This window comes from Fusarium subglutinans (genome assembly GCF_013396075.1).
Source record: "Fusarium subglutinans strain NRRL 66333 chromosome Unknown NRRL66333_c0000224, whole genome shotgun sequence".
NCBI lineage: Eukaryota > Fungi > Ascomycota > Sordariomycetes > Hypocreales > Nectriaceae > Fusarium > Fusarium subglutinans.
In genome coordinates, this window is record NW_023502287.1 from 47,647 (window position 1) to 74,915 (window position 27,269).

Here is a 27,269-nt window from a genome sequence, read left to right on the forward strand (position 1 = left end):
ACTTCTACGGTAGCTGGGAACAGGAAGAGCACGAGAGGGTCAGATGTCAGCGAGTCACAGAGCCACAGTCACAAGAGGTGCATGACAGGGCTCTTGGACTTCCATGTTATGAGACGCAGCGGAAGGGCTGGGTTGGCGGTTGGCTGAGACAGTGGGCGTGCGTCTGGCCGCCTTCTGGACGCATCAGCATAACATCTGGGCAGAGACATTCAGTTAGTACAGTTAGTACCTCCAAAGTAGAGCCCACCCTCACGACACCTTCTCAGGGCATCCCGTCCGGGTGATCTTCTCTCTTTAGCTGCATCTTCCTTTTTCTCTCTCTGCGTCTCTCTCTCTCTCTCTTCGTCTTTCGACTTCCCCCCCTCTCAAGCCTATTTCCTCCTCTTCTCTTTTATAGACAGAGCCTCTAGAGTCTCCGGTCTCCATTTTCTCAGAGCAATTGCTCCAATTGCCTTGAGCAATTAACAGAACAAACACAAAACGCATATCTATCCACACATCCCTGCCTCGTCTGTTCATTTGGACAAGGGCCTTAGAATTGCATCGCAGCTTTGTCACATTCATCAATACCGGATACCTTACCCTGGTGTGTCCAGGCTCTTGTTTATTACTCACTGCCGTGTCGTGTCGTGCCTTGACTATCTGGAGCGACGAGGATTAATCACAGTCTCGGGCACCAACCGATCTTTGTGTGTGCTCTTATCCATCTCACATCTTGGACTTGGCCATTCATCTTTGACTCTCCTCTCTTGTTTCTTGTTGTGTTGGGCGTCTGAGGTGTCGGTCCAAGCAGCAATTGACCGACTAGACTAAGGAACAGACAACTCACCATTCGACTTGGGCCACTCACAATACCTCACCTCATCTCATCTCACCTCACCTTGCCTTGCTTTGCCTTGCCTTGCCTTGCCTTCTTCTACCTTGCCCTGCCTTACCGTACCGTACGGATCCATTGAATTCCTCTCTGGGCTTCCGCACGGCACTACCTTAGCTGGACAACTCACTCACTCACTCAGTTACTCATCTCGGGGCATCGAATCGGATACGCCTTGTTTTTTACCTGGGGTCGCCTCGAAATCCCTACCTTTTCATTCTCGACCGCCTTCTCTCATCCACTCCGCCACCTCACCCGGCCAACATTTCTTGCTTGTCTCGCTGTATTTCTCGCTATCTATTTGGACCATTCTTCTTCGTGGATTTTCTTACTCCTTCTAATCTGTCGTTTTTAAATTTTTCGGTTTTAATTTTCTCCAACAATTTGGGGTTGCTACTCTGCTCTACCTAAGGTACTCTACTCCTGGTTCCTCATTACTCATCACCGCCAACCTTGACCGATATTCCAGTCTCCCCACCAGCCCCCTCCTCCTCTTACATATTGCTCAGCCAGTAACGCTTGAGCAACGCAATCGTCCAGTTCCAAAAGTCTTTGGGGATTCTCCAAGACTCCTGCAATATCGGCCAAGGCATCCGAGCGGGTACCTCACAGCAGGCAGCCGATCGGACAGTCCTGGCACTCAGAGCTCTATAAGAGACCATGACACTACCATTCGTCGAGGTGTCACATTTGGCACAGTCTTCGTCTTTCTACTCGGCAACTCTTCAGCTCATTGGCTTGCGCTTCTTGAACGAGTCACGCGAACAGAACTCGTCCATTGGGACTATTACTTACGGAATTCCATCTGGAGCCGGCAAGTCTGGAGGCAAACGTAGTGACGATCAAAAAGGTGGCACGCCAGTTCTGCAGATCCGCGAGGTTTCTCGACCTTTCGAACCTGTCAAGCTCTCGACTCTGGTCTTTGCGGTACCGTCCACTGATGCAGTGATCGGCTTCCACGACTGCGCCTTCACCGCGAATCCGTGGCTGAGTATTCAAACTGACGGTGACCCAATCTATCCTGGCGGCCCCAGTCCCAGACCTCGTTTAGGCTTTGAAGGCGGCCAAACCCCAAGACGAGCAACAGTACGCGACCTTGACGGCAACACTATTCAGGTCGTTTATCAACAGCCTACTTGTCCTCGGGATTATTTTGGTCGAATTATCGAATGGACTTATGATGGTACCACCGCCCAGCCAAATAGGAATCGCTCTCTTTCACAACCTCAGCTTCAGCCTGTTGCTTCCGCACGTTCGTCTTCTTCTTCCATAAACGGCCAGTCCCCCTTTCAGCCCCGTCAGTCTCCTGCCAAACACGGTCCCAATACCGTCACCGCTGCCGAGATGACGCAACGTGCTGCCTCTCGTGCCGACGAAGACGAACCCGTGTCTGTTTCGCCTCGCCAAAGCTCCAACAACAACGGCCTAAGTACTACCACTGTCGTCGGCGCCATCCTCGGAGTTGCTGCTGCTGGCGCTGCTCTCACATATGGCTTTGCAAGCCACAATGCTAAGGAGCGAGAACGAAAACCAAGACAGGAGTATGAGCCCCCGTCGCTTCCACGACGCTCAACCTTCCCCGATAAGGCCCCCACGGTTCATAAACTACACAATGACGAGCGCCGCATCACCTACGCTGACTACCCGCCCACGGCGTCACAATACCCGCCCAAGGCGCTGCCTTACCGAGGACATGGTGGTTTTGCGCCTCAGGATATGTACCCGGAGGGATATCCTTTCCAGAAACACATGCAGAATGACTATGCTCCCCGCAAGATGCATCACGAATCGTATCCGCCAAGGAATCTCGGTTACATAGAAGACGACAGCAGTGAGGATTCTCCAGACGAGCCGGTCCGCCCCATTCAATACCTGACGCAAGCCCCTTACGATGAAGAAAACCCATGGTCAAACGAATCCCGAGCCAGAAGTCGGAGCAGAACTCGGAGTGTAGCCAAGAGCACTGCGAGGAGCGTCGCTGCGAAGAGTGCTGCTCCAAGCACTAGGAGTGTTGCGAAGAGCACTGCAAGGAGCGTTGCTCCTTCTCGGGCCCGATCGCGAAGTCGAGCCCCAGAGGAAGGATATGATACCACCCGAAGTCGACGCTCGTCAAGGCACCCTCCCCCAGAAGACGCCTATGAGTTTGTGGAAACACGCAGTCGTCACGCGTCGAGAGCCCCGGACGATGGCTTTGAGACACGAAGCCGTCGAGCGTCAAGGCCGCCACCTGAGAATGGATTTGACACCCGCAGTCACAGGTCGTCACGACCTCCGGAGGATGGTTTTGAAGCAAGAAGCCGTCGGTCTTCCAGGCCTCCTGTAACTGACAAGTCTAGGAGCGTCAGAGCCCGCAGCGAAGCAGGTGTTAGTCGCAGCAAGTCTGTAGTGTTGGTGGACGATCTTCGAAGTGAGGCGCCCGTCAGCCGAAAGTACGACGACCGCCGAAGCCATGCCGGCTCCCGAGCGCCTAAGTCATCACAATCAGTTGTCCGCGGCCATCGGGCTCCGTATGACGACGAGCGGACATACTTTTCAGCTCGATCACGCCCGTCTTCACGAGCTCCTCGTCGATCCTCCCGCACTGAAGTGGAGGCCGACATTATGGAGGCACCAGAGGTCCCCGAGGTGCCTGACGCTCCTGAGATTCCTCTGGATCCCGATGTCTACGAGGCCCCCGACGTGTCAGACATGATGCCCAGGAGTCGGGCCAGAAGTCGGCACAACGTGCCCCGGATGGCCACTGGACCTGATTACCCACACATGGGCTATCCAAGCAAAGCTCAGAGCTATGTATCTGCCAGGAACGTTTCGCTTCCAATGAGCGGCATTGGTAGCAGTCATGCTGATTGGGATGACGACATGGTCAGTGTTGCTCCAAGTGACAGTATCAGCTGTGTTGGGGTGAAGCCGAGCAGACGAAGCCGCAAGATACGATGAAGAAGAATTACGATTATGAGATGCATTTATACGAGCGGCGATAAGAACGACACGATTGACGAGTTGATGGGACGGATAGAAAGCGATTCATGCATGGCTAGGCCTTTTCAGATTGGTTCGACAGAATGATATGGGTCAACTGGCAGGCAGTATGTTGTTGTTTACAGACCACAGATGGAGCTTCATGGGTTTCTGCTTCAAGGACAGCAGCTTGGATCTAATCTCACGGGGTATTTGATTGGCATATGAGGAGGCGTTTGTGTGTTACTACTATTATGGTGTCCGGGCAGGGCGCCCCATGGCTTTCTTTGCCAGGCTTTCTTTGGTGAAGGGAGGTTTTGCGATGATTTCCTGTTTCCTTGAATAAGACGCATTGGATGGAATATAGCAGTCTGTTCTGTTTGGTTGACGACAAGCTGTGACTAGTTGTTGGATATCAAGATTGGACATATGACGGAACATGAAAGAAAGACAGAAGACAGGCATTATAACTAAGTATTCAGAGACGCGCGATAGAGACAATACGGAAGACATCGATTGGCGTTGCAAGATGACAGTCAGGGGTCTATTGCCCAGTCATGTATCGCTCAGAACATTAATCCTTCACACCTCCGCTAGCTGCCCCTCCGTCTCGCGTCATCAGCTCCTTGCAACACCCTCATGATCCATCAATGTTGATGTTTTTTTAGTAAGTGTGGGGGTCACCATGAGCGTCACATCGATGTAGTTAAGTATATGGGAATATCACTGACTACCTTTACTTTGCCCTACCTAGTCGCTAGCTTGGGCTCTGAGGAGTAATATCCCACCCTGATATTGGTAAGATTGGTCATTAGTAATTCTCACGGTATCGATTATTATGTTTTACACCAGTTCAAGGAGATGGAGGCGCAAGATGAGGAGAGACTCTCAATATTTTCGAGTGAGATAAGGCTTGCTTGGTAGGTGATCCACAGTACCTACCTAATTTATGTAACCAAACAAGCTTAAAGAGTCACTTGTCCCACTTGAATTAGCACTACCTTACCTACTACCGTACTACCTATAGTACCCAAGTACTCACCTGTATCTCCGGGATTTTTGGGTACATTTCGTGCTCAAGACTCACATTGGCTTTCCCCTCCGGTTCTCGGACATTTTTTCCCCTCGATCTAACCACAGCGCTACCAATTCATATCGAGTCAAGAGAAGAAAAAAAGTTGTCTTACATATACTTTTGTATAAACTCACTACGTACATACCAACTATTCGGTATATATCGGCTTCGAATATACCGACCAAGGTCTATTCATCATCACCTTGTTCTCCCTCCATCCCAAACACTATAATGCCAGAGATTGGCCTGGGCGAGTCCATTCCTCCCGACACGGCACATGTGAGTCAAGACCAAACAATTGAGTGCATATCTATCATGGAACTATTTTACTGACTAATAAATCTAGGCCGTCAGTGTCTCTTTGCCAACATGGAAAGCAAATGTCGGATACGAAGAGGGCGAGGAATGGGTTGTGAACCGTATGACGACGGGTTACCCTCGGTGAGCTGAGCCATATCATATCAACTGCCGTGCTGTACGAAGAACCCTCACTTACATGAAACTCCACCAGATTCTTTGTCCATAAAGGAATCCAGGCTTTCGCCAAAGACATTGTTGATCGCTATGGTAGTCCTGGTCACCAGGCCACGCTCTTCCCTACACCGCGGGTGGCAAACCGCTGTCAAGACTTCATCCTCCAGCGAGTCTCTCCCGAGCTGGCGAGTCAGGTCCGCATCATTGACTTTACCCTGGACAAGTCAAAGGAGCTCTCGCCTGTGCTCAAGAAGCTCACTTCCACCATCTCAGCTGTGGTATATCCCTCTGAGGTATTTCCAATCGCCAAGCAGTACTGGCAGCACACTGGCGAGGGTACGTCCAGTAGACGTGCTGAGTTCTGCCACGGCCTGTTCAAAGATGACCTCCTCATCCCAGCTGCTCGATCACGGACTCCTCCTGAAGCCTCGCAGGGCAGACCTTTCCGCGGTCCGAGGCGCTATACTCGCCCAGGCTCAATCGATGGTGTCTCCTCTCCGGCCCCTTCAACACCCAAGCAACCTTCGCCCGAGACTCCTGTTGAGTCTCTCGAGAGCTCACGTTTCCTTGAAGAGCGCTTTGGTAGAAACCTCGACTTGTCCATGGTTGAGCGTGCCAAGTCTGCTATCCGTAGGCGTATCGCTGGAGCCATGGCTCACGATGTCGATCTGAACAATGGCCCTCTACCTGCAATGACATCCAACACTCGCGGCATGCCCAACCTTGAGGAGAACGACGTCTACCTTTACCCTGCTGGCATGAACGCCATTTTTAATGCTCACCGTGCGCTTCTTCATGCAAGAGAGCCAGCACAGAGTATCAACTTTGGTTTCCCTTACGTGGACACACTCAAGATTCTGCAGAAGTTTGGCCCTGGATGTCTCTTTTACGGATACGCCTCGGCAGCTGACCTCGATGATCTCGAGGCACGACTCAAGAACGGCGAGCGGTTCCTCGGCCTCTTTTGCGAGTTCCCTGGAAACCCTCTGCTGACATGCCCTGACCTCACTCGCATCCGCAAACTGGCAGATGAATACGACTTCGCAGTCGTTGTCGACGAAACAATTGGCACATTTGCCAATATCAACGTCCTCCCTGTTGCTGATGTAGTTGTCAGCAGTCTCACCAAGATCTTCTCGGGCGACTCCAATGTCATGGGTGGAGGGCTTGTTCTCAACCCCGAGAGCAAGTATTACCGCACACTCAAGACCACCATGAACGAGATCTACGAAGACAACTATTGGCCCGAGGACGTCATCTTCATGGAGAGGAACAGTCGCGACTTTGAGTCTCGAGTGGTCCGCATCAACGCGAATTCGGATGCTATCTGCGAAGTGCTACGAACACATCCCCTTGTCAAGAGCATTTACTACCCCAAGTACAATGACTCCAAGTCTCACTACGAAAAGGTCCGTTTGCCAGATGGTGGATACGGCGGTCTACTTTCTGTCGTATTTCAGCAAAAGGAGCATGCACAGGCCTTCTTTGACGCATTGCCGCTTGCAAAGGGACCAAGTCTGGGAACAAATTTCACCTTGGCTTCGCCGTATGTTCTTCTTGCCCACTACCAAGAACTGGAATGGGCTGAGCAGTTTGGTGTTGACCCTTATCTTGTTCGCGTCAGCGTTGGTTTAGAGGAGACCACTGAACTTCAGGACACTTTTACGAACGCCTTGAAGGCGGCTGAAGCTGTGTCGGTTACGAGCTGATGATCAAAAGCAAATAAAGGTGCTATTTTTTTTTCTTGCACATAATCGTCTATCTTCGTTCTATAAAGTTCATGTCATCGCCGTTCCGTACCGATAGAGTCTTCCGTCGTAAATCTTAAGAGCCATGTTAGTTGACTTTGCACCCTTTACTGATAGACAGATGACATAGAACTCACAAATATCATGGTTCTTTCTGATGCAGAAATCCGTGTCAGTCCAAGTCGCTCAAGTATGTCGTGATTCCAATGATGATGATGATAACAACAACAATAGTCGTGTCCATGTCTGAGCCTATCGAGCTCACATTATGCAGCATTCCTGGTGGACATAACCAGGCCCATAGTCCTCGATACCACGCTCAATCTCGTTGGCGCGCGCTTTCTCTTTGACCTCCTTTGCAAAGTATTTCTTCATATACTTTTGTAGCTCGTAGTCAAGATTCATCGCAGAAGCCTTGAGGACCACATCTGCTCTGCACAATGGGCAATGCTTCTCCTTTCGTCGCTGAATCTTGATGACACAACGGATACAGAATACGTGCTGGCAGTCGAGACGGACAGGCAAGTAAGCTACTGAGAAACAGACTGGGCAAAGATAGTCGTTGAGCTGAGGGACCTTGGATACGAGCTCTTGCGACATTTGTGCGCAGACATCTCGTGCAACGGTGCCTGCTAAGAGCTTGTCTGAGTGAACAACGGTAGGGAACTTTCTAGCAACTCCCAACGCTGTTCGTTTGTCAAATTCTTTGGCGATGTCAGTATCTCGGGTTTAACAAGCACTTGGCACATTCCACTTACTCTTGAGGATCTTGACAACGGCAGTCTTGTTAAGCTCCTGGAACTGCATGTTCTTTAGGAGGGACGCATTCAAGTTAATGAAGCGGTTGAAAGCTGCTGTGCTCTCGGGAAGCTTGAAATCTTTGACGAGATTCTGCTTAGCGACCTGGTCCTGGAACCATTGCAGCTGCCTCAGAGCGACTTGACTTGAGCGTTCTCCGTGGTCTTGTTCGTGGGTGGCGAAGAAGATCTCGGCATCCAAATACAGCTCGAAGATTTGTCGCCATCGTGCAAGATCTGTCTTTGAGAATCGCTTCGGCTTTACGACCTGTTCAACTTCTTTCCCAAGCGCTACGATTTCCGAGGTCATGGTTTTCTCTTCCTCCATCTGCAGAGCGTCAAGGTTGCTGACATCACTCTGAAGCATCTCGAAGAATTCGGCGTCGAAAGTCAGGGGAACCTCGATGATTTCGTATGTTCCTTCGGTCGCACCAGTAGCAGGTGAGGTCGCCGAGGTTTCGATCAAGCCATTGTTTGTAGGCTCCGCGATGGATTCTGTTTGATCCGAGTCGCTTGCTGGCTTTTCGGTAATTTGAACAGTCTTTTCGTCGGCGACAGCAATGGCAAGCTTGTGGTTGGCTTCGTCAACGAGAGCATCAACCGTTTCGGCAGAGGGTGCAGATGTGGTCTCAACAACGGTTTCAGCTTTTGCGACATCCTTCACAGAGTCCGATCCTGGCGATTTGGTGGCAGACTCGAGTTGCGCCGGCTGGTTCTGGGGGAGGTTGATTGCGATCTTGTTGAGAAAGTCGCGCGTATTGGGGGCAAGCGAGGCATCGACGGGGACACCATCCTGAAGATGGACCTGTACGATGAGTTTTGGGCGGAGGTGAGAGTCGGCACCGCCTGTGAAAAGTCAGTCAGGAGAAAACCGTTGAAAACGTTGGGGTCAAGTCATACCGTTGAGTTTATACTTCAAGGCCACAGGAGACGTTTCATCGGGGTTGAGGAGCTCGCGCAACGTCTCAGGATCAAGTCCAAGCTCATGTAACTCCCGCGCAACTTTCTTGAGACATTTCTTGAGCTGGCTATAGGGAATAGCATGATCTACCCAGTGAGCAGGGAAGTCTGTGAGGCTTGGTTAGACACTAGGTAAGTGGTACAGTGTGCAGGATGCACAGAAGTGATAGTATATTGAATTGAATATGGACAAAAAAACATGTGGACTAGACAAACCTTGAGCTCGTAGAGTCTCTTTGAAATCGTGACCGAATTTCATGATTGCCAAATTGGTGGAGCAGCGAATAAATCCAATATCAGGAGTTTTCGCATAAGAGAGGCACGCGACCACTTGCAGTATAAGGCAACTAACTGGTGGCAAAAACGGACGGGAAAAGACGAAGGAATAAGAGCAGACAGAACAAGCGACGCTCAAGGCTGAAAGAGTCAGATCGCAGGAGAAAAGCAGGGCAAGGATCAAGAATCAAGTCAGGGAAATGCGCCGCATCAGAGAAGAGGAGGAGAAGAAAAGGCGAGTGAGTGCCATTAAGGGAGGTAGGTAGGTAGTTAACTTGGTAGGTTAGTAGGTAACTAATTAATGAATGAATGAATGAATGAATGAATAATGAATGACCTCGTGCGTGGAAAGGATCGGTATTGTATCAAAAGAGTATGTATGTATGTACCTAATGGGTGGAGAGAGAGACCTAACTCAATGCAGACTCGCCCACGTAAATATTGGTACCGATTTCGGGTCACTCATGGTCTTTTTCCCTCTGAATAGTGTCTTCCATTTGCTTTAGAAGAGGGAAGAAACGGGGAGGGATGAGCCTGGGGTGGGCTCTCGGCAATCTCTTGCCGGCAGCGGTAGAGGCGTTTCAACTGAATGATACCTTTCATGAATCAGATCAACTGCACTGCACCACCATTCGACCATTTTCGCTGACCGAGACTCTGTACTCTCTCAAGCCAGTCAGTCTAGCACAGGCAGGCCTGGACCAGCAGATATTTTCGCATTCCCCCGATCGAGTTTTGCGTTATGGGCATTGGTGATTGGTTCATCATGGTCGAGTAGTGGTGCCATGGATGGATGGATGAAAAAATGATCAGATGACTGCTAAAAATAAAATAAAATAACAGCCCGCAGCCAGCCAGCCTGTATGGCGATGCAAATCTGGTCGAAAAGCCATGATGCCAACAGCCAAGATGCAACAAATTGCCAGTCAAGGCCAGCAAATCTCAGACACCGCGTCTGTGCTCTGTTAGCTCATCGATCAGCCTACCTAAGGTACCTACTAAGGTACTTAGGTAGTGTACCTAGTCCATTCCATCTCTTCAGCCTCGTGTGCGATCCAGGCTTTACCATTGGTAGCCCCAAGGTTTCTAGATCATTTCCTTAAGGAACCACCAACAGTGAAGTGGAATCTGAGATACAAATGGTATAAAGGCGTCTGATCCGGAAAGCTCAGGAGCTCTTGTAATTTACACCGGCATTAACCTGATTCATTCACCGTACAAAGGATCTCTCATAACGGCGTAAGAGCGAACTTGTTGGTCATGAATTTAAACCAAAGGTAGGTACTTACCTTAGGTTAGTAGGTAGCATTATGCCTGATTGACAAGTAACAAGTAAGGTAGTAGGTAGGTAGGTAGGTATTCAAGACTTGGTACCTTAGTAGAGTAGCTTGTGTGGAAAGGGAGCATGTGATAGTAAAACAATGATGCCAATCAAAAGAACGGCCATACTGTACCCATTAAGAATGAGATTATCTTCCATAAAATCGACTCCCACAGTATGACTCTTTGTGAATCATCCGGTCAAAGTTAGATGCAAGGCAAGTAACAAATGAGCTTACACGCTTCTGATGGATCTTTTCTGGAAAACGGAAATGGCGGGGATACATCCAGCGGGGGAGAAAGCAAATTTAATTATAACTATTATTTTACATATTTGGTCTGGTTAAATCGTCTAACCTACGGATACCTAATCGTCGATATTGCCCCGCGATGCCCCTCCTTCACACAAAGCTCAAATATATCATATATCAATCACTGCCTTTCTTATTGTCTATTTTCCAGAAACAGCAGATTTGACCGAAACTCTCACTGGCCCCGTGTTGCTCATTCAAGTAAAGTAGTAGTCATGGGAGCCCAACAATCCTCAGAAACCTCCAATGCTGGTGGCCCAGCTCCCGTCGCAAAAACTTGTTACTACGAACTGCTCAGTGTGGAGCGTTCTGCTACAGACGACGAGTAACTCTCTCCGAACATGCCCCTCTATGTTGTCTTCCTACTGACCCTTTCTTGACTAGGATCAAACGAGCTTACCGCAGAAAAGCACTCGAGCTTCATCCTGATCGCAACATCAATGATGTCGAGACCGCCACACGCCGCTTTGCCGAAGTTCAAACCGCTTACGAGATCCTGTCTGACCCTCAAGAGAGAGCTTGGTACGATGCACACCGCGATGCCATCCTCAGTGGAAGAGACGGCGACGATGACGGCCAACCTACTACGTTCCGCAATGTGCGACTCACATCCGCTGAGGAGATCATGGGCCTAATCCGCAAGTTCAACGCTGCGGTACCCTTCGATGACGAGCCCACTGGTTTTTACGGAATCTGCAGGGAAACTTTTGAACACTTGGCCATGGAAGAGGAGGCTGCTGCCGACAACGACGATCTCGATGTCCGGGACTACCCAACTTTTGGATCCTCTGACGATGACTACGAGGATGTTGTGAAACCATTTTACACCGCGTGGACTGGCTTCGCAACCGTCAAGTCGTTCGCATGGAAGGATAAATACCGACTTTCCGATGCCCCCGATCGCCGTGTCCGCCGTTTGATGGAGAAGGAGAACAAGAAGATGCGGGAGGACGCCATTCGCGAGTTCAATGATGCTGTCAACTTCCTCGTCGGCTTCGTGCGCAAACGAGACCCCAGATATCTACCCAATTCGCAGACCCAAGAAGAGCGCCAGGCTTCCCTGCGAAATGCTGCTGCTGCCCAGGCCGCTCGATCGCGTGCTGCGAACCAGGAACGCATGGCATCATTCGAGGTTCCCGAATGGGCCCAGGCTCGATCCGACGACAATGGAGCAGAAGGGGGGTTTTCAGAATCTGAAGAGGATTCAGAGGTTGAGATTCTGGAGTGTGTCGTATGTAACAAGTCGTTCAAAAGCGAGAAGCAGCTTGAGGCGCACGAGAAGAGCAAGAAGCACACCAAGGCTGTTCAACAACTGCGTCGGCAGATGAAGCGTGAAGGTGCTGAGTTGGAGCTTGATGAAGTATCATCACCACATGAGGCACATGCGAACAGGCAAGAAGATGCTGCAGCACAGAAATACAATGTTACAGAGGAGCCGCTTGGTTCGACTCAGGGTGAAGCTGTATCACCGTCTCCAGCGTATTCGTCACTTGCCACGACACCTACTGAGTCTGCAGACGCATCAGACGACACCGACTACGCACCCAGGGATGTTGTTGAGGAGAGAATAGCTTCAGCCAGCAAACCCAAAACTACTAGCGATGTTACTAATGAAGACGATGAATTGTCAGCATCAGTGCAGGATCTGTCGGTTGATGAGCGTGCGCAGGGCAAGAAGGTCGGCAAGGCTAAGGCCAAACGCGCCAAGAAAGCTGCGGCTGCACAGTCGCAGAAAGAAGAAGAAGTACGTATGTTGATTAACGATCATCTTTGTGTTAAGCTGACAAAAGTTCATAGCCACGGTGCGGAGTTTGTGGGGAGACTTTTACTTCTAGAACCAGGCTGTTCGTCCATATTCGAGAGGAAGGACATGCAGAACTAAAATCAGTGACTGGTGGAGGCAAGAAGAAGAGGTGATTGAGGACCCATCGCATCCGATATGCATATTACATTCAACCATGTCACCATTCGGCAAGTGATAACAAACAACAGGCAGCGTGTGAAGAACGCGTTGTATCACACAGCCTCAACCGACAAAAATTGTGGTAAAGAGGGTCATTCGAATCGATTTCAATGTCTATCCCGACGTAACGCCTGGTCCTCCTGCCAATCATTATGGGTTGCAGGAAATTACAGCCAAAATCAAAAACAAAACAACGCCGGGCCCAATAACCGGTTTAGGCCTCCTGAATGGTATCCGTATCATCGTCACTTAGCGTCTCAACTTCGTCAATTGCGCCTTGGCGGCCCTCGCTTGAGCCTCCGTGGACTGCGTTTTGCTGCGCCACATGGATAATCGACTTGCCTTGGACGTGCTTAACGCTACGCTTCCAGTCCTGCCAGTCCTCCTCGCTCCGAATCAGAAAACCTATTAGCATACTGGGATCCATCTCGCGGACATGGATGCGGCGGAGTCGGGCAGTATGACACGATTCTATCTCTTCGGTGGTGTAGTCCATCGGGTTCTCGTGGTATGGGAGTGCGGGCCTTGTGTGGTGAGGATCAAGGTAGAATAGGAAGGAACCTTGCGAGCCGATGAAGTAATGGGATGAGGATGGACGGCCTCTGCGCATGGTCAGTATTATAGGTATGCGAAGAGTGGCAAGTAGTACTCACCCTGCGATACCAACGGATTGCGGCATCTGAAGAGCTGCAATCAAAGCTTCCCAGTAGACGGGAGTTATCTTATCTAGTCCCAGCCGAGTTCCTACCAATACAAGCGTAGGGTGGAAGGCTTCGCCGGTTGGCTTTGCAATTTTCATAAAGTCATCTTCGTAGACATCAGGCCCATCGCCAGTGGAGTATACCCTGATTGAGGGCTCATGTGAGTTCGCCAATGCTCTTCAAGTTATGTGTTAGTACGAATATCGCGTGTAACAGTGGTGAGAACTTGAACGTACTGGATACAGCGGGCTGTTGCTGATGGTCCAAACCATTCACCCGGATACTTGCCACACGCGCTGGCACCATGTCGGACGAAACTGTGGATTGAGTATGGAGCTCTTGGATCGTCGGCAAAATCTTTGAGGATTCGACATTCTTCTTCTAGTGATTGTCCCTGCCGCCAGTCTGTACGATGTCAGGCATGTGATATAGTCTAGTGTGGTGGGCGCTTTGACTTACCTCTCCCCAAGCGAACGAGTGCGATGGTGTTTGCAAGTAAACTTTGACCAGACCGAATCATGCATCCCCACCCGCTGTCTGATGAGAATGGGCTCTGGTCCCCTAGTTGGCTCTTAAGTCTCATAGACAGTGACAGTGAAGATGTGGCTTGGGGGTTCGTGGAGCGAGGAATAGGTTCGAACTCGGATCTGTAAGTCATCCATATCCTTGATTCAAAATCGGTTATGAAGCCAGATGGCCATCCACCGTCATTCAACTGGTCGTCATATGCCAGTGACGATGAGAAACTGCTCGATATTGATTCCGGTGGGGTTTCTGGTGCATTTGTCGGTATGTTGGGTGATCGAGCCGAATCCTGATCTTCGGTGTCCGACTTGGGTGCTGGGGGCGGCGTCTGGGGACTTTGTTCATCGGATCTTGTGTTTTTCTTATCGCTTAGCTTGTAGGAGCGTCCAAGACACCAGACTGGGTGATCGTGGGCAACATCGTTGGTAGGTTCCGGATCCCAAAACATCTGTACGATCCGTCGATAACGTCCGAGGTCGACATTGGCCATGGCGTTCTCCATGTTGATAGACATGGATCTCAAGCTTTCATTTGTTTATCCGTTCCTTGTAGAATCTGAGGAACTTGGGAACGAGATACAATAAAAAATGTAATATGAGTGCCTCAACAAGGAGGCAACATGAAGCTTCAGGTAGAATAGAAGGCAGCGGACGGGAAACGGGCAGATGGGATCCTGGCTATGGGTGAGCTTTGGCCTTAGCCTGGCAGTGGAGAGTCAGCTGGGGCCGGCGGGCGGCGGGCGGCGGGGGAGAGACAACCCAGTAGCTTGTGACTCGCACCCGGAGGCCAGCCCGTGAGAAGCGCCTGAGGTGGACTTCGGTTCCAGTGGAGCCAATACAAGCTGTAGGTACTCGATATGTACCAACACACACGATAAGGTACCGATGGGATTCAGTGCACGGGCCATCCGTGACACGTCTCGACGTCAGACTAGATATCCGTTGAATTGCTCGAGTTAAGTTCATATGGCCCTGTAGTTAATAGCAATGCTCGAAGTTTTCGTGCTTCTGTATTTACGTTCTCTGGTTACACGTATATGTACGCGTTTTTCTGCACTTTCCTCTCTTCTTATCAATGTGGGGTTGTGTACGTGTTTTGCTGGAAAGTCTACCTACGAGACAATTCATCATGTTGTGGTTTTAACGAAATATTGGGTAAAACACGACAATGTTAGTCTTCAACATACAGGCACCTCAATATGCTCAATAAACAAAGTCTAGACACTTAAGATATAAGCAAAACCATGCTAATATGCTTAAAAGTTTCCTTTACAACTACTTTCGGTCGAAAATTACAGATGTCCAGTTTTCGACATTGCTTTATGTTCCCACCCTATACCCAAAAATGGATGACTGTTAAAATGGACGGTACGTACCGCGACTGCCTGGCTTGCCTCATGCCTGCCTGTAAGCTTTACCGCAAACGCCCAAGCGGACCCACCAATCAATACTGCCCGGCTTTTTTTCTGCTTCCCCCAAAGCTTGCCGAGAGGAACTTGTTTGTGAGTGGAACATCGCGAATCATTGTCCGAGCTTGTCTCATTCGTGTGTGGTTTCGTTTTTCCCTCCTGACCTCCAGTGCCTTCTAAATATCTCCACCTCCATAATACAACTTCGAACAACAACAATAACAACCACCCGCGATCCTCCCCGTCGCATCCCCTCCTCTCTCCCCCCGGCCCTCGACAATCCCTCTCACAGTCCTTCAAAATGCTCTCAAGAAGTGTAGCCACCGCCGCCCGCATGGTGCCCGCCACCAGGGCGCTGAGGCCCCGTTCGCACCCGCTCGTCATGCTTCCCTTCATGATGCAGACCGTTCGCACCTACGCCGATTCCGTCATCAAAGTTCCTCAGATGGCCGAGTCCATTTCCGAGGGTACTCTCAAGCAGTTTTCCAAGAGCATTGGGGATTATGTGGAGCAAGATGAGGAGATCGCTACCATCGAGACCGACAAGGTATGCATGCCGTCATAGCAATTTTGAGAACTTTGACCAGGACAGCCTTACTAAAACATCGTCCCCAGATTGACGTTGCTGTCAACGCTACCGAGTCTGGTACCATCAAGGAGTTCCTCGTTGCTGAGGAGGACACAGTTACTGTCGGACAAGATCTTGTTCGAATTGAGCTTGGAGGCGCACCATCCGGCGACAAGAAGGAGACCCCCAAAGAAGAGTCCAAGGAGCAGCCCCAGAAGTCCGAGTCTGAATCAAAATCCGAATCAAAACCTGAGCCCAAGCAGGAATCCGCTCCTGAGCCTAAGAAGGAGTCTGCTCCTGCTCCCAGCAAGCCCGAGCCTCCCCGACAGGCCGAGAAGAAGGACTCTAAGTCACAGTCTGCCGCTTCCAGCGTTCCCTCTATGGGTAACAGAGAAGAGCGCCGTGTAAGTTGCTGCATGCCATGATATTGGTATTTTTGAATCCAGTCCTCGGGTACTAAATAACTGTCTTTCAGGTCAAGATGAACCGTATGCGCCTTCGAATTGCCGAGCGTCTCAAGCAGTCCCAAAACACGGCTGCTTCCCTGACCACTTTCAACGAGGTTGACATGTCCAACATCATGGAGTTCCGCAAGCTCTACAAGGAGGATGTTCTCAAGAAGACTGGCGTCAAGCTTGGTTTCATGAGTGCTTTCTCTCGAGCCTGCGTTCTTGCTATGCGCGATCTCCCCGCCGTCAACGCCTCCATTGAGGGACCCAACGGCGGTGACACCATCGTCTACCGCGACTACGTCGATATCAGCGTGGCTGTCGCTACCGAGAAGGGCCTCGTTACCCCTGTCGTCCGAAATGTCGAGTCTATGGACATGATTGGTATTGAGCAATCAATTGCCGATATGGGCAAGAAGGTCGGTCGCAATTCTGGCACGCCCGCAAGTAGACTGGTGACTGACCATGCGTTTACAGGCTCGTGACAACAAGCTTACTATCGAAGACATGGCTGGTGGCACCTTCACCATCAGCAACGGCGGTGTTTTCGGGTCTCTCATGGGCACACCCATCATCAACCTCCCCCAGAGTGCTGTTCTTGGCCTCCACGCTATCAAAGAGCGCCCCGTTGTCGTGAACGGCAAGATCGAGATTCGACCCATGATGTACCTTGCTCTTACTTACGACCACCGTCTGCTGGACGGCCGGGAGGCTGTGCAGTTCCTTGTTAAGGTGAAGGAGTACATTGAGGATCCCCGACGGATGCTCCTGTAAAAGACGTCATTGAATGTCAAGCTACTTAATACCATATAGCATGTAGCCAATAGTCCTGCCGAGGAAATTCGAGGCGCCTTGGCTATCATCTATTGTATACTACCTAAACAAAGATAAATTATGGAGCATGCACGTTCTCTTGCCAATGTCGATAAACATGGATTTCATTCATAGTGGTATATCCTGGTTGCTCTTGTATGGATGGAGAACCTAGCCTAACGAAATTGAAGCGTGCCTTGTTTTGGCTTAGTCTTTTGTAGTTATCGTAGGACCTTATGACCCAGCCTTCTCTGTAGTTGTTTGTTTTACCACGCTCGGATCAGAGCAATTGAGACCATGTCAGCCCCCGTCAGCGCTCTTTTTGTCATTGACATCCAGAAGGATCTGGCATCCGATGACAAGACCGAAGTCCCCCATGCTGAACGCATACGCGATGCCGGAGAACAAATACTTGAGGTTGCAAGAGGTATCGCTGCCGATCCGAAACCCATCATACTTTTTGTTCAGCATGAAGAATCGCCCGAGAGTGGTCCTCTTGTAAAGGGTAGCAAGCCGTGGGAGTTGGTCTTCGAAAACGACCCGAACAATACAAGAGAGTTACTCGTGTCAAAAGTTACACGTGAGATTGCTGCATGCTCATTCGTTGTTCATTTCTAAATGTACATAGGAGACACTTTCAAATCAAATCCTGACTTGGCTGGTCTTCTCAGGTCGAAGGGCATTCAACACATTGTTGTATTTGGCATACAGAGTGAGTGTTGTGTGCTGGAAACTTGCAAGGGCACTCTGGAAGCTGGTTTCCGAGTCACGCTGCTTCAAGGTGCTCACTCGACTTATGACACCGAGAACAAAAAAGCCGTTCAAATCGAGCAGGATGTTGAAAACGAACTCAAGGCTCTAGGTGCTTCAGTGACTCCATGGCAAACTGCTATCTGCCTCCCGCCTGCAACCTGCATCACGGCTTCTTTCAATGACACTTATCTAGGACACATAGCCCCACTTTATTTTCCGAACCAATCGATAGACCAGCGGCAACACAAAGTCCGCCGCGGGGTGACTCGTTTTCTTTGCCATCGACAACGATCTGTAATAGCTTTCTCTCACCCACATCACCGCTTTGTTTTCATGGTGCACAACTACTATAAAATCTCAATTGGACTGCTATATCGGACTACTCTCATCATGAAGGCTACCCCTCCCTGATCTTGCCATGGCAAAGAACAAGAGGGGAGCTCCCGCTTTCCGTGGCGCAAAGAACGCCAGGGGAGGACGAGGAGGTAGGGGAACTTTTCGTGGAGGTGGGAGCTATTCATCAACGCCACCCCGAGTTAATTTTGCCAGAGAAGAACCTGGTACGGATTGCCTTGATGCAAAATGCGCAAATGTTAAAGTGCTTGGACGCTGACCTGATCTATTATAGCTGGATTTACGCTTGCCGACGAAGCTCGCCAGACGTCACAGCATGACCATTCCACTTGGGGGAATTCCAGTCTACGACTGCGACCAGTCACTTTTGTTAGCGCTGGACCTACCGAACCTTTGAAGCTCTTGGACGCGATTGTTGACCAAGCCGACAAGGAAGATGATCAGGCCGACGAACAGAGCTTTGAAGAATCGACCGATGAGGTTGACTTTATAGGCCCTGATGACCTTGAGGAAGCCATCCAAGCCGAGACTGCACCCGAAGAGAGCGTACAACAGGAAGTACCATTCTTCTTTGATCTCACAGGAGACCAGTTGCAAAAGAAGAAGGATCCCCCCCCCGTGGAGATACCGGATAGACCATCGTCGAGGAGCAGCACCTCGAGCGAGGAAGTGCTTCTTTTCAAGGGCCGAGGTGCGCAGAGAAACGTACAATCTGTGCCTGATATCGATATGGTGCAGATGCAGACTGAAATCCGTGTCGTCGAGCAGGCCATCATCACTGAGCCATCCCATTCACGAAAACCACCAGCATCGGAACTGCAAACGGAACCAACCCGCTGTAAAAACCCAAGCAAAATGGAGAAAAAACAGAAGAAGCGTGAGAGACGCAACGCTAAAACTAAATTTGATGACGAGGAGGATGCCATTCTTGCCGATTACATCGCCAACCTCAAGGAAAACACCGAGGTTGATGATTACTTCAAGGAACTACTAGAACGTGGAAGACACTCGGACGATAGTGGCGTATCCGAGTCAGCGAACGCTGCAGGAGACGATACTGATGATAACACGGACGATCCTCAAGCGACCAACGGAGATGAGGTTCCCAGCGAGATCGATGATGAGACACTCGCAAGACTGATAGCCGGTCAGCAGCTTGGCCAAGATCTGGGTATGGAGGATGTACATTTCGGAGACTCTTCGAGCGACTCCGACTTCGACTCCACTGGCAAGAGGACGAAACAGCACCAGGAATTCGACGATGATTTTGATTTGATGGATTGGGACCGCCCCAGCCTGCGTTGGCGCAAAGGCAAAGGCGCTCGAGCTCAGATCAGCTTCAACATGTCCGATTCCGAACTGGAAGCATCTCTCCAAGCCAGCTGGAAGAGCGATCGCCTTAAGAAATCCGAACGAAAGAAACAGAGAGAGGAAATGCGTGCCCTTGGCATGCTAGGCAAAAAAGACCCTGACGATCTGCGGGTCAAATATCCAGATGGAATGAACATGGATCAAATCGCAGATGAGCTACAAACATTCCTGATGGGTTCCGACGAACAGTGAGTTATCATCAAGTTCTTTATGAATTTTGATTGACTAGTTACAGACTTAATTTCCCCCCTATGGATAACAATGCGCGCAAGATGATCCATGAGCTGGCGAGCAAATTCAAGCTCAAGTCTAAGTCAATAGGAAAAGGCGACCAACGAAGACCAACACTTCATCGAACAAAGCGCACGCCTCCCTACGTCCCAGCAACATTTGATCAAGCTCTCAAGCGCGTCAACCGCAAGTATCTTCCTCGGTCGGACAAGAAGGGCAAGAAAGGTAATCGCTTGCCGCCGGCTCGTGGTGGCACTTCCGTCGCGGCCGCTACATATCAAGATGGTGAGGTGGTTGGTGCTTCAGCGCCAGAATTAGGCATCGAGAATCGTGGAAGAGCGATGTTGGAGAAGATGGGCTGGAGCATGGGAACTGCGCTCGGGGCCTCCAACAACAAGGGCATCATGCAACCTGTCACTCATACAATGAAGCGCTCAAAAGCTGGACTGGGATAGAAGTTTGTCAAAATGCTTAACACGGCACTTCAAGGAGTTGGAGGGATGCAATGCAATAAACTGTAGAGATTAGAAACCAGTGACATCAGGCAAGGCACTCATGTAACAGTAAAAGGATGGGGACACAAAGCTTATGTGCACGAATTCATTTGATCGAGACCCTATTCTCGATGTTTATTGTACAACCGCGAACCCCGTTGCCCGTGTGTGAAGACATTGCCCCCAGGAAATAAAACAAAACCATCCGTAACGCATTATGAGGCCCCCAAAACAGGGCTGGATCCCCGTGAAACCTCAGACTCATGACACCCTGATGCCACGCGTGAAAAACCAAATGCCCAAAACAAATCAAGCCATCAAAGCACTTATTTCGTCGAGGAAGAGTACTTGGTGACGGCCTTGGTACCCTCAGAGACGGCGTGCTTGGCAAGCTCACCGGGCAGGATGAGACGGACAGAGGTCTGGATCTCTCGGGAAGAGATGGTGGACTTCTTGTTGTAGGCGGCAAGCTTGGAAGCCTCAGAAGCGACGCGCTCGAAGATGTCTGGACCATGAGTCAGATCAAGTTGGATCAAAGAAGCAGATGAAGCGACATACCGTTGACAAAAGAGTTCAGGATGGACATGGCACGGTTGGAGATACCAGTGTCGGGGTGGACCTGCTTGAGGACTGGTGATGCAAGTTAGTAAACGCGTTACCAAAACAAGGCGCGACAAGGCGCGATTGAGACGGGAATTGGAACTCACCCTTGTAGATGTAAGAAGAGTAGGTCTCCTTGCGGGTCTTGGAGCGCTTCTTCTTGTCACCAGAGGCGGCAGTCTTCTTGCCAGCATCCTTCTTCTCAGGAGCCTTGGAGGCAGTAGCGGGAGCCTTGGAGGCGGGCTTCTTGTCAGCAGCCTTGGGAGCCATTTCGAAAGATGAAAAAGAGGTTTGAAAAAAGTGTGTTGGTTGGTTGTGTCGGTTGAGTAAAAACTCGTGCGTTGAGTAAGTTGTTGTAAGGCGAGAAGATGCTGTTGTAGATGGGAAGTTGATGGCGAGAAGAGAAGATCGGGGAGTGGGTTGGGTTTTTGTAGCTGGCGCGTTGTCGGTGTTAGCGGGTTACTGATTGCCTGGGGGGCGTGCGCACGCGTGCTTGCTTCAATTGCGCGGGCCTGCTTAGCGGCTGGTGGAGGTGATCTTGGGAGGGGGACCTGCCAGGCCAGCCCCTCTTTTCTGTTGCTGCTGGTGAAATAAAAATTGGGTGACGGTTCTTTTTTTTGATTGGCTCCGCGCACTCACAATCACGCTGTAAGCTTCACAAGGTCGGACCCCCCACAGCATCCTCGTTTCCGTCATTGTTTGATGGGACCATCCATTTCCATTTCCATTTCCATTCTCATTTTCGCGTCGTGGTCTCTTTGCTTCTCCTCTTTACCTAATCACCTCCCATCTGCCGCGTCTCAGCCCGGGTCATTCTTCTCATGCTATTTGACTTCTTTCCTTTTACATACCACTTCTGCTCATAGCATAGGTACTTTTATCCAAAAATATGTTACTTGAATCCATCATGTTCATCTCGTAGATCCCGTTCAAGATGTCGCGATGACTCCAAATATGCCCGATTTCTGACGTGACAGCTTCGGAGACCCGTAATGAGTGTAAATTTTATGTATAAATTGAGCTGCATACCGATCTAGGTCCCTGAATACGCCCAGAACCGTTCGAGCATCCCTGCCTACACGTCCGTCTTTCTCATCAACGCGTCCGTTCCGTTATGAAGGAAGGCTCCGGACTGTGGCCCGTCACGGCCGCAATGCAACGGCAGCCCATCGCCATTCCGTGTCGGTCGTCGTGATTCCTGAGGAGACCGTCCCGGCTTCTCTCCACATCTGCATCCATTTGAGTCCCGAGACGGGGATCTATAGGGCTGCTGGCTCCGTCGTGACCGGTTCCTGACGGATCTCAAAGAGATCTGAAATTGAAAACCCGGGGCGTTTTGATTTGTGGACCGTTCACATATGCAATATACGTCACAGTACCTGAATCTGGGGTTCATGGAGTCAAATTGAGGCTTAAATCTATCTCCGAGTACTATATTTATATGTAAAGAGGAAAAAATCGAAGTTGTATACACCTTTCAAAGGTGTATATGGGTCAAATCAAAATGGAAAAAAGACTCAAGATATGCCTTGGTATGAGCAAGATGGATCAAACCTCACAAAATAAAAAAAAAAATCCAACCCAAAATGGGCAAAAACCAGACCGAGTTGGAACAACTTCATCAAACAGGCCAGGTGGAGGAATCAAGTCCAAAAAATCACGCAAACGAGAGCGCGACCGAGCAACAACAGAGTAACCGGACCAGACCCGTTCAAACGAGATGAGCTGGACCTCGCAAAAGTTGGCAAATGTGGGAGGCCGAAGGTATCGGAAAACTGCAGTGACTTTGACTGATTGTGAACGAGTGTCTAACGTGCCCTCCAATCATCAAATCGCTCCGCGCACAGCAAAAAAATGCAGACAGGAGGAAAAATGAAGATGGAAGACGAAAAAGCTTGCGGTGCGGCCAAGGTAAGAGGGGAAAGCAGAATAACGCGCAAGTGATCTTGGTTGGAGGACATAACATAGAAAATCGGGTTTATTATTTCGCCGGGGGACATTTTAGTGGGCCATGGACCACTGACCAGTAACAAGTGTTACAGGCGCGCCAGGGGTGTCTGATTTTATTTTTTAATGCGTCGAGGAGCTTGGTTTCCCAATTTCGCCTAATGCGGCTAGCTCCAAATCGCGTTGCCAGCTGCAAGTGAGTGATCTGGGATCAGAGCTCCCGACGCGCGAAAAGTACTTAACCTCTACGTCCCCCGCCAACGTTATCTCTTCCACTTCTCATCAACCAATTGTCATCACAACTACTCTCTTCGACTCTTCCATCCATCTCAACAAAGTCTTTCAGACTCATCAATCACTTCTTTTCAATACACCACCCCAAACCACCTAATCTTCAAAATGACTGGCGGCGGAAAGTCTGGCGGCAAGGCCTCTGGTTCCAAGAACGCGCAATCGTAAGTCTTTCCTCTTCGCCCACTTTGACGCGCCTTTTCGATCGCGTCTTTCACTTCACTTGATCTCAAGCTAACACTACTCTTCAGGCGATCTTCCAAGGCTGGTCTCGCGTTCCCTGTTGGTCGTGTCCACCGTCTGCTCCGAAAGGGCAACTACGCTCAGCGTGTCGGTGCCGGTGCTCCCGTCTACCTCGCTGCTGTTCTCGAGTATCTCGCTGCCGAAATCCTTGAGTTGGCCGGTAACGCTGCCCGTGACAACAAGAAGACCCGTATCATTCCCCGTCATCTCCAGCTTGCCATCCGAAACGACGAGGAGTTGAACAAGCTTCTGGGTCACGTCACCATTGCCCAGGGTGGCGTTCTCCCTAACATCCACCAGAGTATGTTCCCCAATCTTCTCCATCAAATTGCATCACCACTAACATCTCCCCAGACCTTCTGCCCAAGAAGACGGGTAAGACTGGCAAGAACGCTAGCCAGGAGCTGTAAATGGTTCATTTGGTTGTTTTTCCATGCGATGGCTGGTTGTTTGGGTTGTCATGACAAAGGGGTCACGGTTTAAGGGTTCATACGGTTGTTTTTCATCAGTTTATTCGCGCGTTAGGGTTGTACAATAATCCCCCACGGCTATGGTCATGAAACAAGAATACTTCAAAGATCTACATCGCCGCCTCTTGGTCTTGATGTGAAATCATTTGCCTCGACACGTTCATGTCTTGCTCTCGCTGCCCTGAACTCAGCAAGTCCGCTGTTTGCAACTGTCATTACCCTGTGTTCCGCATTCAACTATCGCTTCCAAACATAGCCATTTCCTTGGTGTGATTAGCTTTCTAACTAACATGCACTTCGAAAAGATTCCTGGTGCTCGTAGAGTGTCCGTAAGTGCTGATTCTTGTGGTCAAATCTCGACCTCGTTCGCACTGATACGGTACTTGAATGACCAAACTCATTTGATTCATGCTGCAGCCCTCTCCTCGAGCCCATCTGTATCCTCTTCTATGTACAAATATGCCTCGTACAGCCCGAATAATCCAGTCGAGTTTTTAGTGTCGGTTGACAGGGTGTGGGGGAGCTATTCACCTATCAGTTTCCATATTATTGATGGCTGGGTGCCACCGGATAAGTACTCACGGTCAAGAACAGGCGAAGGGAGGTTTCGCTCAAACTTGGAGCCTGTGGCGATATCATTAGCATTCTGTACCTGGCGACCCTTGCCATACGTTGGAGAGATATACCTCCGGGGGCTGTCGGGGGAGTATAAGGGTCGGGGTGCTTCCAACTCTCTAGCAGCTTCTCGGTCTCGGTCAATAGGGCCTGTGCATCGGAATCAGCATCGGGATTATCCTTCAGTCGCCAATTGGTGACAAACCCTTTGATGCCGGGGATCGGTGACATTGCGGTTGGCCTCGAATAGTGAGCGAATATACATAGCCTGGCCACGCCACAGGTGTCGATGGACGGCCCAATCTAGCGCCAGCTTCAATGAGCGGCGGTAGAGGGATCTGAATACGATGACAGTCAGCGCACGGAGCTCGATGAATCGGCAATCGCTGGGCCGGCGGTTCGGGAGGAGGTAAAGATTACTGACAAGGCAGCTCGTCGCGTCGACATGATTTGTGAGGTAGTGAGGGTACGCGTGACCGGGCCCAGTCGAGAAAGGCTCCTCGCTATCGGGCAATTGGTCGGTTTTCGCGGGGATATCTGCCGTCTGGCGTTCGCTCGAGGGTTTCGTTGTTATGCTGGGTGTCTCGGTCGAGGTTGGAATACTACGAAGAATGTCGACAATGACGGCAAAGATTTGGTGCCTTGTTGCCTCGTTCCGATGAATAGCCGATCAGCTCGGCCTACCCTGTACTTTGAGACAATGTCGATTCAATGCATTAATAGTTCGACAGAGGCTTCTTGAACCAGTCAGACGGCCTTGTTAGGGCCATTGTGTGTTAATTATCTTAATATACTCAGTTAAAAATGAGATCAGTTCAAGCTGACGGTTAGATTTTACTGTCTTAATACAGTTTCTTAAAATAACATACATATAACTAGAAAGTACTAGTACTTAACTAAAGTTAGGACTAGATATTAAGCTTGGCTACCATGTCCGTGGTATTAAAAAACAATATTAAGAGAAAGAAAGTAAGTAAAAATTAGTATTCTTTTAGTAAAGTAAATAATTATTACTATATAAGTTATTTAAATAGTATTAAAGACAGCCTAGTATAATGTAATTAAAGTATATAGACTAATATTTAGATTAGTTTTATTTAACCTTTTATTAGTTACTCTTAAGCTACTAGAAGGAGGTATATAGCTTCGAGCTAAAACTAAGAAAATAGCCACGCCACAGATCGTATATTAAGCCATACTCATAGTAGGTTAGCTAGGTACCTATTTTACCTAAGGTAGCTTAAAGATATAACTTACACACTCTAGTAATAACTAACTATATACATTATAGTAAGACTACTGGTAATAATATTAAGTAGGTACTTAAGCCCAGAGATGTTTTCCCTATTAGTTACTATAGTGTGTCTAGTGAAAGATTAGCTAAGCTAGGTATTGTGTCTATTGGCGTTATATAAAGGCGTGAGACGTGACTAAGTTTATGGAATCTCGAATCCAGCAGCAATAGACTATACCAGGAGCAACAACAAAGTAATAAGTAAGTCCACTTATTTAAGCTAACATGGAACTGAATGAGTAGTTTACTGGCGTCCTACAGTGCACTGCACTAGATATATGCTAAGTTAGCTAATGCAGAGTGGATAATGGAATGTAAGAATTTGTTTATACTAATATAGAAAGTTTTAACTTCCTATTTAATTCATTTAGTATAAAAAAGAATGGGTATATTTAGTATGTAGCGGAATGTTACTTACAGAGCAATGCCACCCAAACGTGATTTATGACTGGGACCTAAACAAACAGCATACTGACAACTGCTTCACCACTATGCCGCAACAATTGTGTGGTCAGTCGAAAGCCAGAGAATACGCAGTGACATGGAGCTATATATGATTAAATGAGGGCGAATACGCAGCGCTGTACCTAGGGCGACAGCGAAACCTGCGAAGCACAGAAGGCCTCTGGATGTGAGAACAGAAGAACAGCTTCACCTATATGCTACCAGGGTGGCCCAGTCATACTGATGGATTGTTTACCTGAAATTGTGAGTTTGCTTGCATGTCTCTGTGTCTTGGGTCCAGCTAACGGCTAAGGGTGAACACCGCAGGGTAAGCTTTTTAAGTCAAGATCAGTACAATCATACTCCCTGGAGGCCTTATGCAGCCCAGTATCCAGGTTGTATTGAGAGTCGTACTGAACTATCGATGAAAGGCTTGGTGCTATATATGGAATTGGCACACATCTCTATACCGCGGATGAATGATGAAGAAGCCAGACTGAATGTAGGGCCACAAAGACGTGAACGGACAGCATGAGCTTATAATAATACTGTTGCAGACAGTGACACAATTCTCGAGAGTTGCGGAAAAGACGGTTCTCAGAGTGCAGTGTCTAAGTATACTTACGCCGCTAATGTAGCTGGCACGGAAGACTTTGGCATTACTTGGGAGTGCTGGCACTTAACGATTTGTATTGCAATAGCGGCCTATTCTGCATCAGGTACTCAGGTACTTAATTGCTGCAAATTCTGTATTGGTTTTAGATTTATACTTAGATATAGCCTGAAAAAAAGCTTGTTTTAAGAAGTCTAATTTATAAGTAAAGTTTTTTCTTCTTAACTATTAAGATTATTAGGTAAAGTGTAAATAAAATACTAATAATACTAGTAAATATAATAAGTAATATAAGATAATATTAATAATTTAAATAGTATAAAGGTTAA

The 27,269-nt window shown here is 49.2% G+C and overlaps 10 protein-coding genes across 10 annotated transcripts; 6 read left to right on the top strand and 4 right to left on the bottom strand.

Annotated features, from left to right (window-relative positions):
- Nucleotides 1-1,534: 1,534 nt before the first annotated feature.
- FSUBG_11602 (uncharacterized protein) lies at nt 1,535-3,811 on the top strand (the record flags this gene model as incomplete). The annotated part of the gene is made up of 1 exon (XM_036676302.1): nt 1,535-3,811. The coding sequence occupies one exon, from the start codon at nt 1,535-1,537 to the stop codon at nt 3,809-3,811; it is 2,277 nt and encodes a 758-aa protein (XP_036532926.1).
- Nucleotides 3,812-5,138: 1,327 nt separating this feature from the next.
- On the top strand, nt 5,139-7,090 carry FSUBG_11603 (cystathionine gamma-synthase; the record flags this gene model as incomplete). The annotated part of the gene is made up of 3 exons (XM_036676303.1): nt 5,139-5,186; nt 5,254-5,348; nt 5,419-7,090. 3 exons carry the CDS (start codon nt 5,139-5,141, stop codon nt 7,088-7,090), a joined length of 1,815 nt encoding a protein of 604 aa, XP_036532927.1.
- A 300-nt stretch (nt 7,091-7,390) lies between these two features.
- Nucleotides 7,391-9,145, bottom strand: FSUBG_11604 (RING finger; the record flags this gene model as incomplete). The annotated part of the gene is made up of 4 exons (XM_036676304.1): nt 7,391-7,833; nt 7,888-8,772; nt 8,827-8,994; nt 9,103-9,145. 4 exons carry the CDS (start codon nt 9,143-9,145, stop codon nt 7,391-7,393), a joined length of 1,539 nt encoding a protein of 512 aa, XP_036532928.1.
- A 1,863-nt stretch (nt 9,146-11,008) lies between these two features.
- Nucleotides 11,009-12,628, top strand: FSUBG_11605 (uncharacterized protein; the record flags this gene model as incomplete). The annotated part of the gene is made up of 3 exons (XM_036676305.1): nt 11,009-11,118; nt 11,178-12,541; nt 12,591-12,628. 3 exons carry the CDS (start codon nt 11,009-11,011, stop codon nt 12,626-12,628), a joined length of 1,512 nt encoding a protein of 503 aa, XP_036532929.1.
- A 342-nt stretch (nt 12,629-12,970) lies between these two features.
- FSUBG_11606 (cysteine protease ATG4) lies at nt 12,971-14,484 on the bottom strand (the record flags this gene model as incomplete). The annotated part of the gene is made up of 4 exons (XM_036676306.1): nt 12,971-13,358; nt 13,410-13,634; nt 13,694-13,862; nt 13,917-14,484. 4 exons carry the CDS (start codon nt 14,482-14,484, stop codon nt 12,971-12,973), a joined length of 1,350 nt encoding a protein of 449 aa, XP_036532930.1.
- A 1,207-nt stretch (nt 14,485-15,691) lies between these two features.
- Nucleotides 15,692-17,181, top strand: FSUBG_11607 (2-oxoglutarate dehydrogenase E2 component (dihydrolipoamide succinyltransferase); the record flags this gene model as incomplete). Its single annotated transcript, XM_036676307.1, has 4 exons — nt 15,692-15,937; nt 16,006-16,362; nt 16,434-16,826; nt 16,885-17,181. 4 exons carry the CDS (start codon nt 15,692-15,694, stop codon nt 17,179-17,181), a joined length of 1,293 nt encoding a protein of 430 aa, XP_036532931.1.
- Nucleotides 17,182-17,517: 336 nt separating this feature from the next.
- FSUBG_11608 (SQS1) lies at nt 17,518-20,384 on the top strand (the record flags this gene model as incomplete). Its single annotated transcript, XM_036676308.1, has 4 exons — nt 17,518-17,800; nt 17,849-18,082; nt 18,602-19,886; nt 19,934-20,384. The coding sequence occupies 4 exons, from the start codon at nt 17,518-17,520 to the stop codon at nt 20,382-20,384; spliced, it is 2,253 nt and encodes a 750-aa protein (XP_036532932.1).
- A 365-nt stretch (nt 20,385-20,749) lies between these two features.
- Nucleotides 20,750-21,293, bottom strand: FSUBG_11609 (histone H2B; the record flags this gene model as incomplete). The annotated part of the gene is made up of 3 exons (XM_036676309.1): nt 20,750-20,928; nt 20,982-21,053; nt 21,131-21,293. The coding sequence occupies 3 exons, from the start codon at nt 21,291-21,293 to the stop codon at nt 20,750-20,752; spliced, it is 414 nt and encodes a 137-aa protein (XP_036532933.1).
- A 2,076-nt stretch (nt 21,294-23,369) lies between these two features.
- On the top strand, nt 23,370-23,914 carry FSUBG_11610 (histone H2A; the record flags this gene model as incomplete). The annotated part of the gene is made up of 3 exons (XM_036676311.1): nt 23,370-23,425; nt 23,513-23,805; nt 23,859-23,914. The coding sequence occupies 3 exons, from the start codon at nt 23,370-23,372 to the stop codon at nt 23,912-23,914; spliced, it is 405 nt and encodes a 134-aa protein (XP_036532934.1).
- A 554-nt stretch (nt 23,915-24,468) lies between these two features.
- On the bottom strand, nt 24,469-25,359 carry FSUBG_11611 (NADH dehydrogenase (ubiquinone) 1 beta subcomplex 9; the record flags this gene model as incomplete). The annotated part of the gene is made up of 5 exons (XM_036676312.1): nt 24,469-24,497; nt 24,557-24,598; nt 24,661-24,739; nt 24,795-25,230; nt 25,319-25,359. 5 exons carry the CDS (start codon nt 25,357-25,359, stop codon nt 24,469-24,471), a joined length of 627 nt encoding a protein of 208 aa, XP_036532935.1.
- Between the last annotated feature and the right edge of the window lie 1,910 nt (nt 25,360-27,269).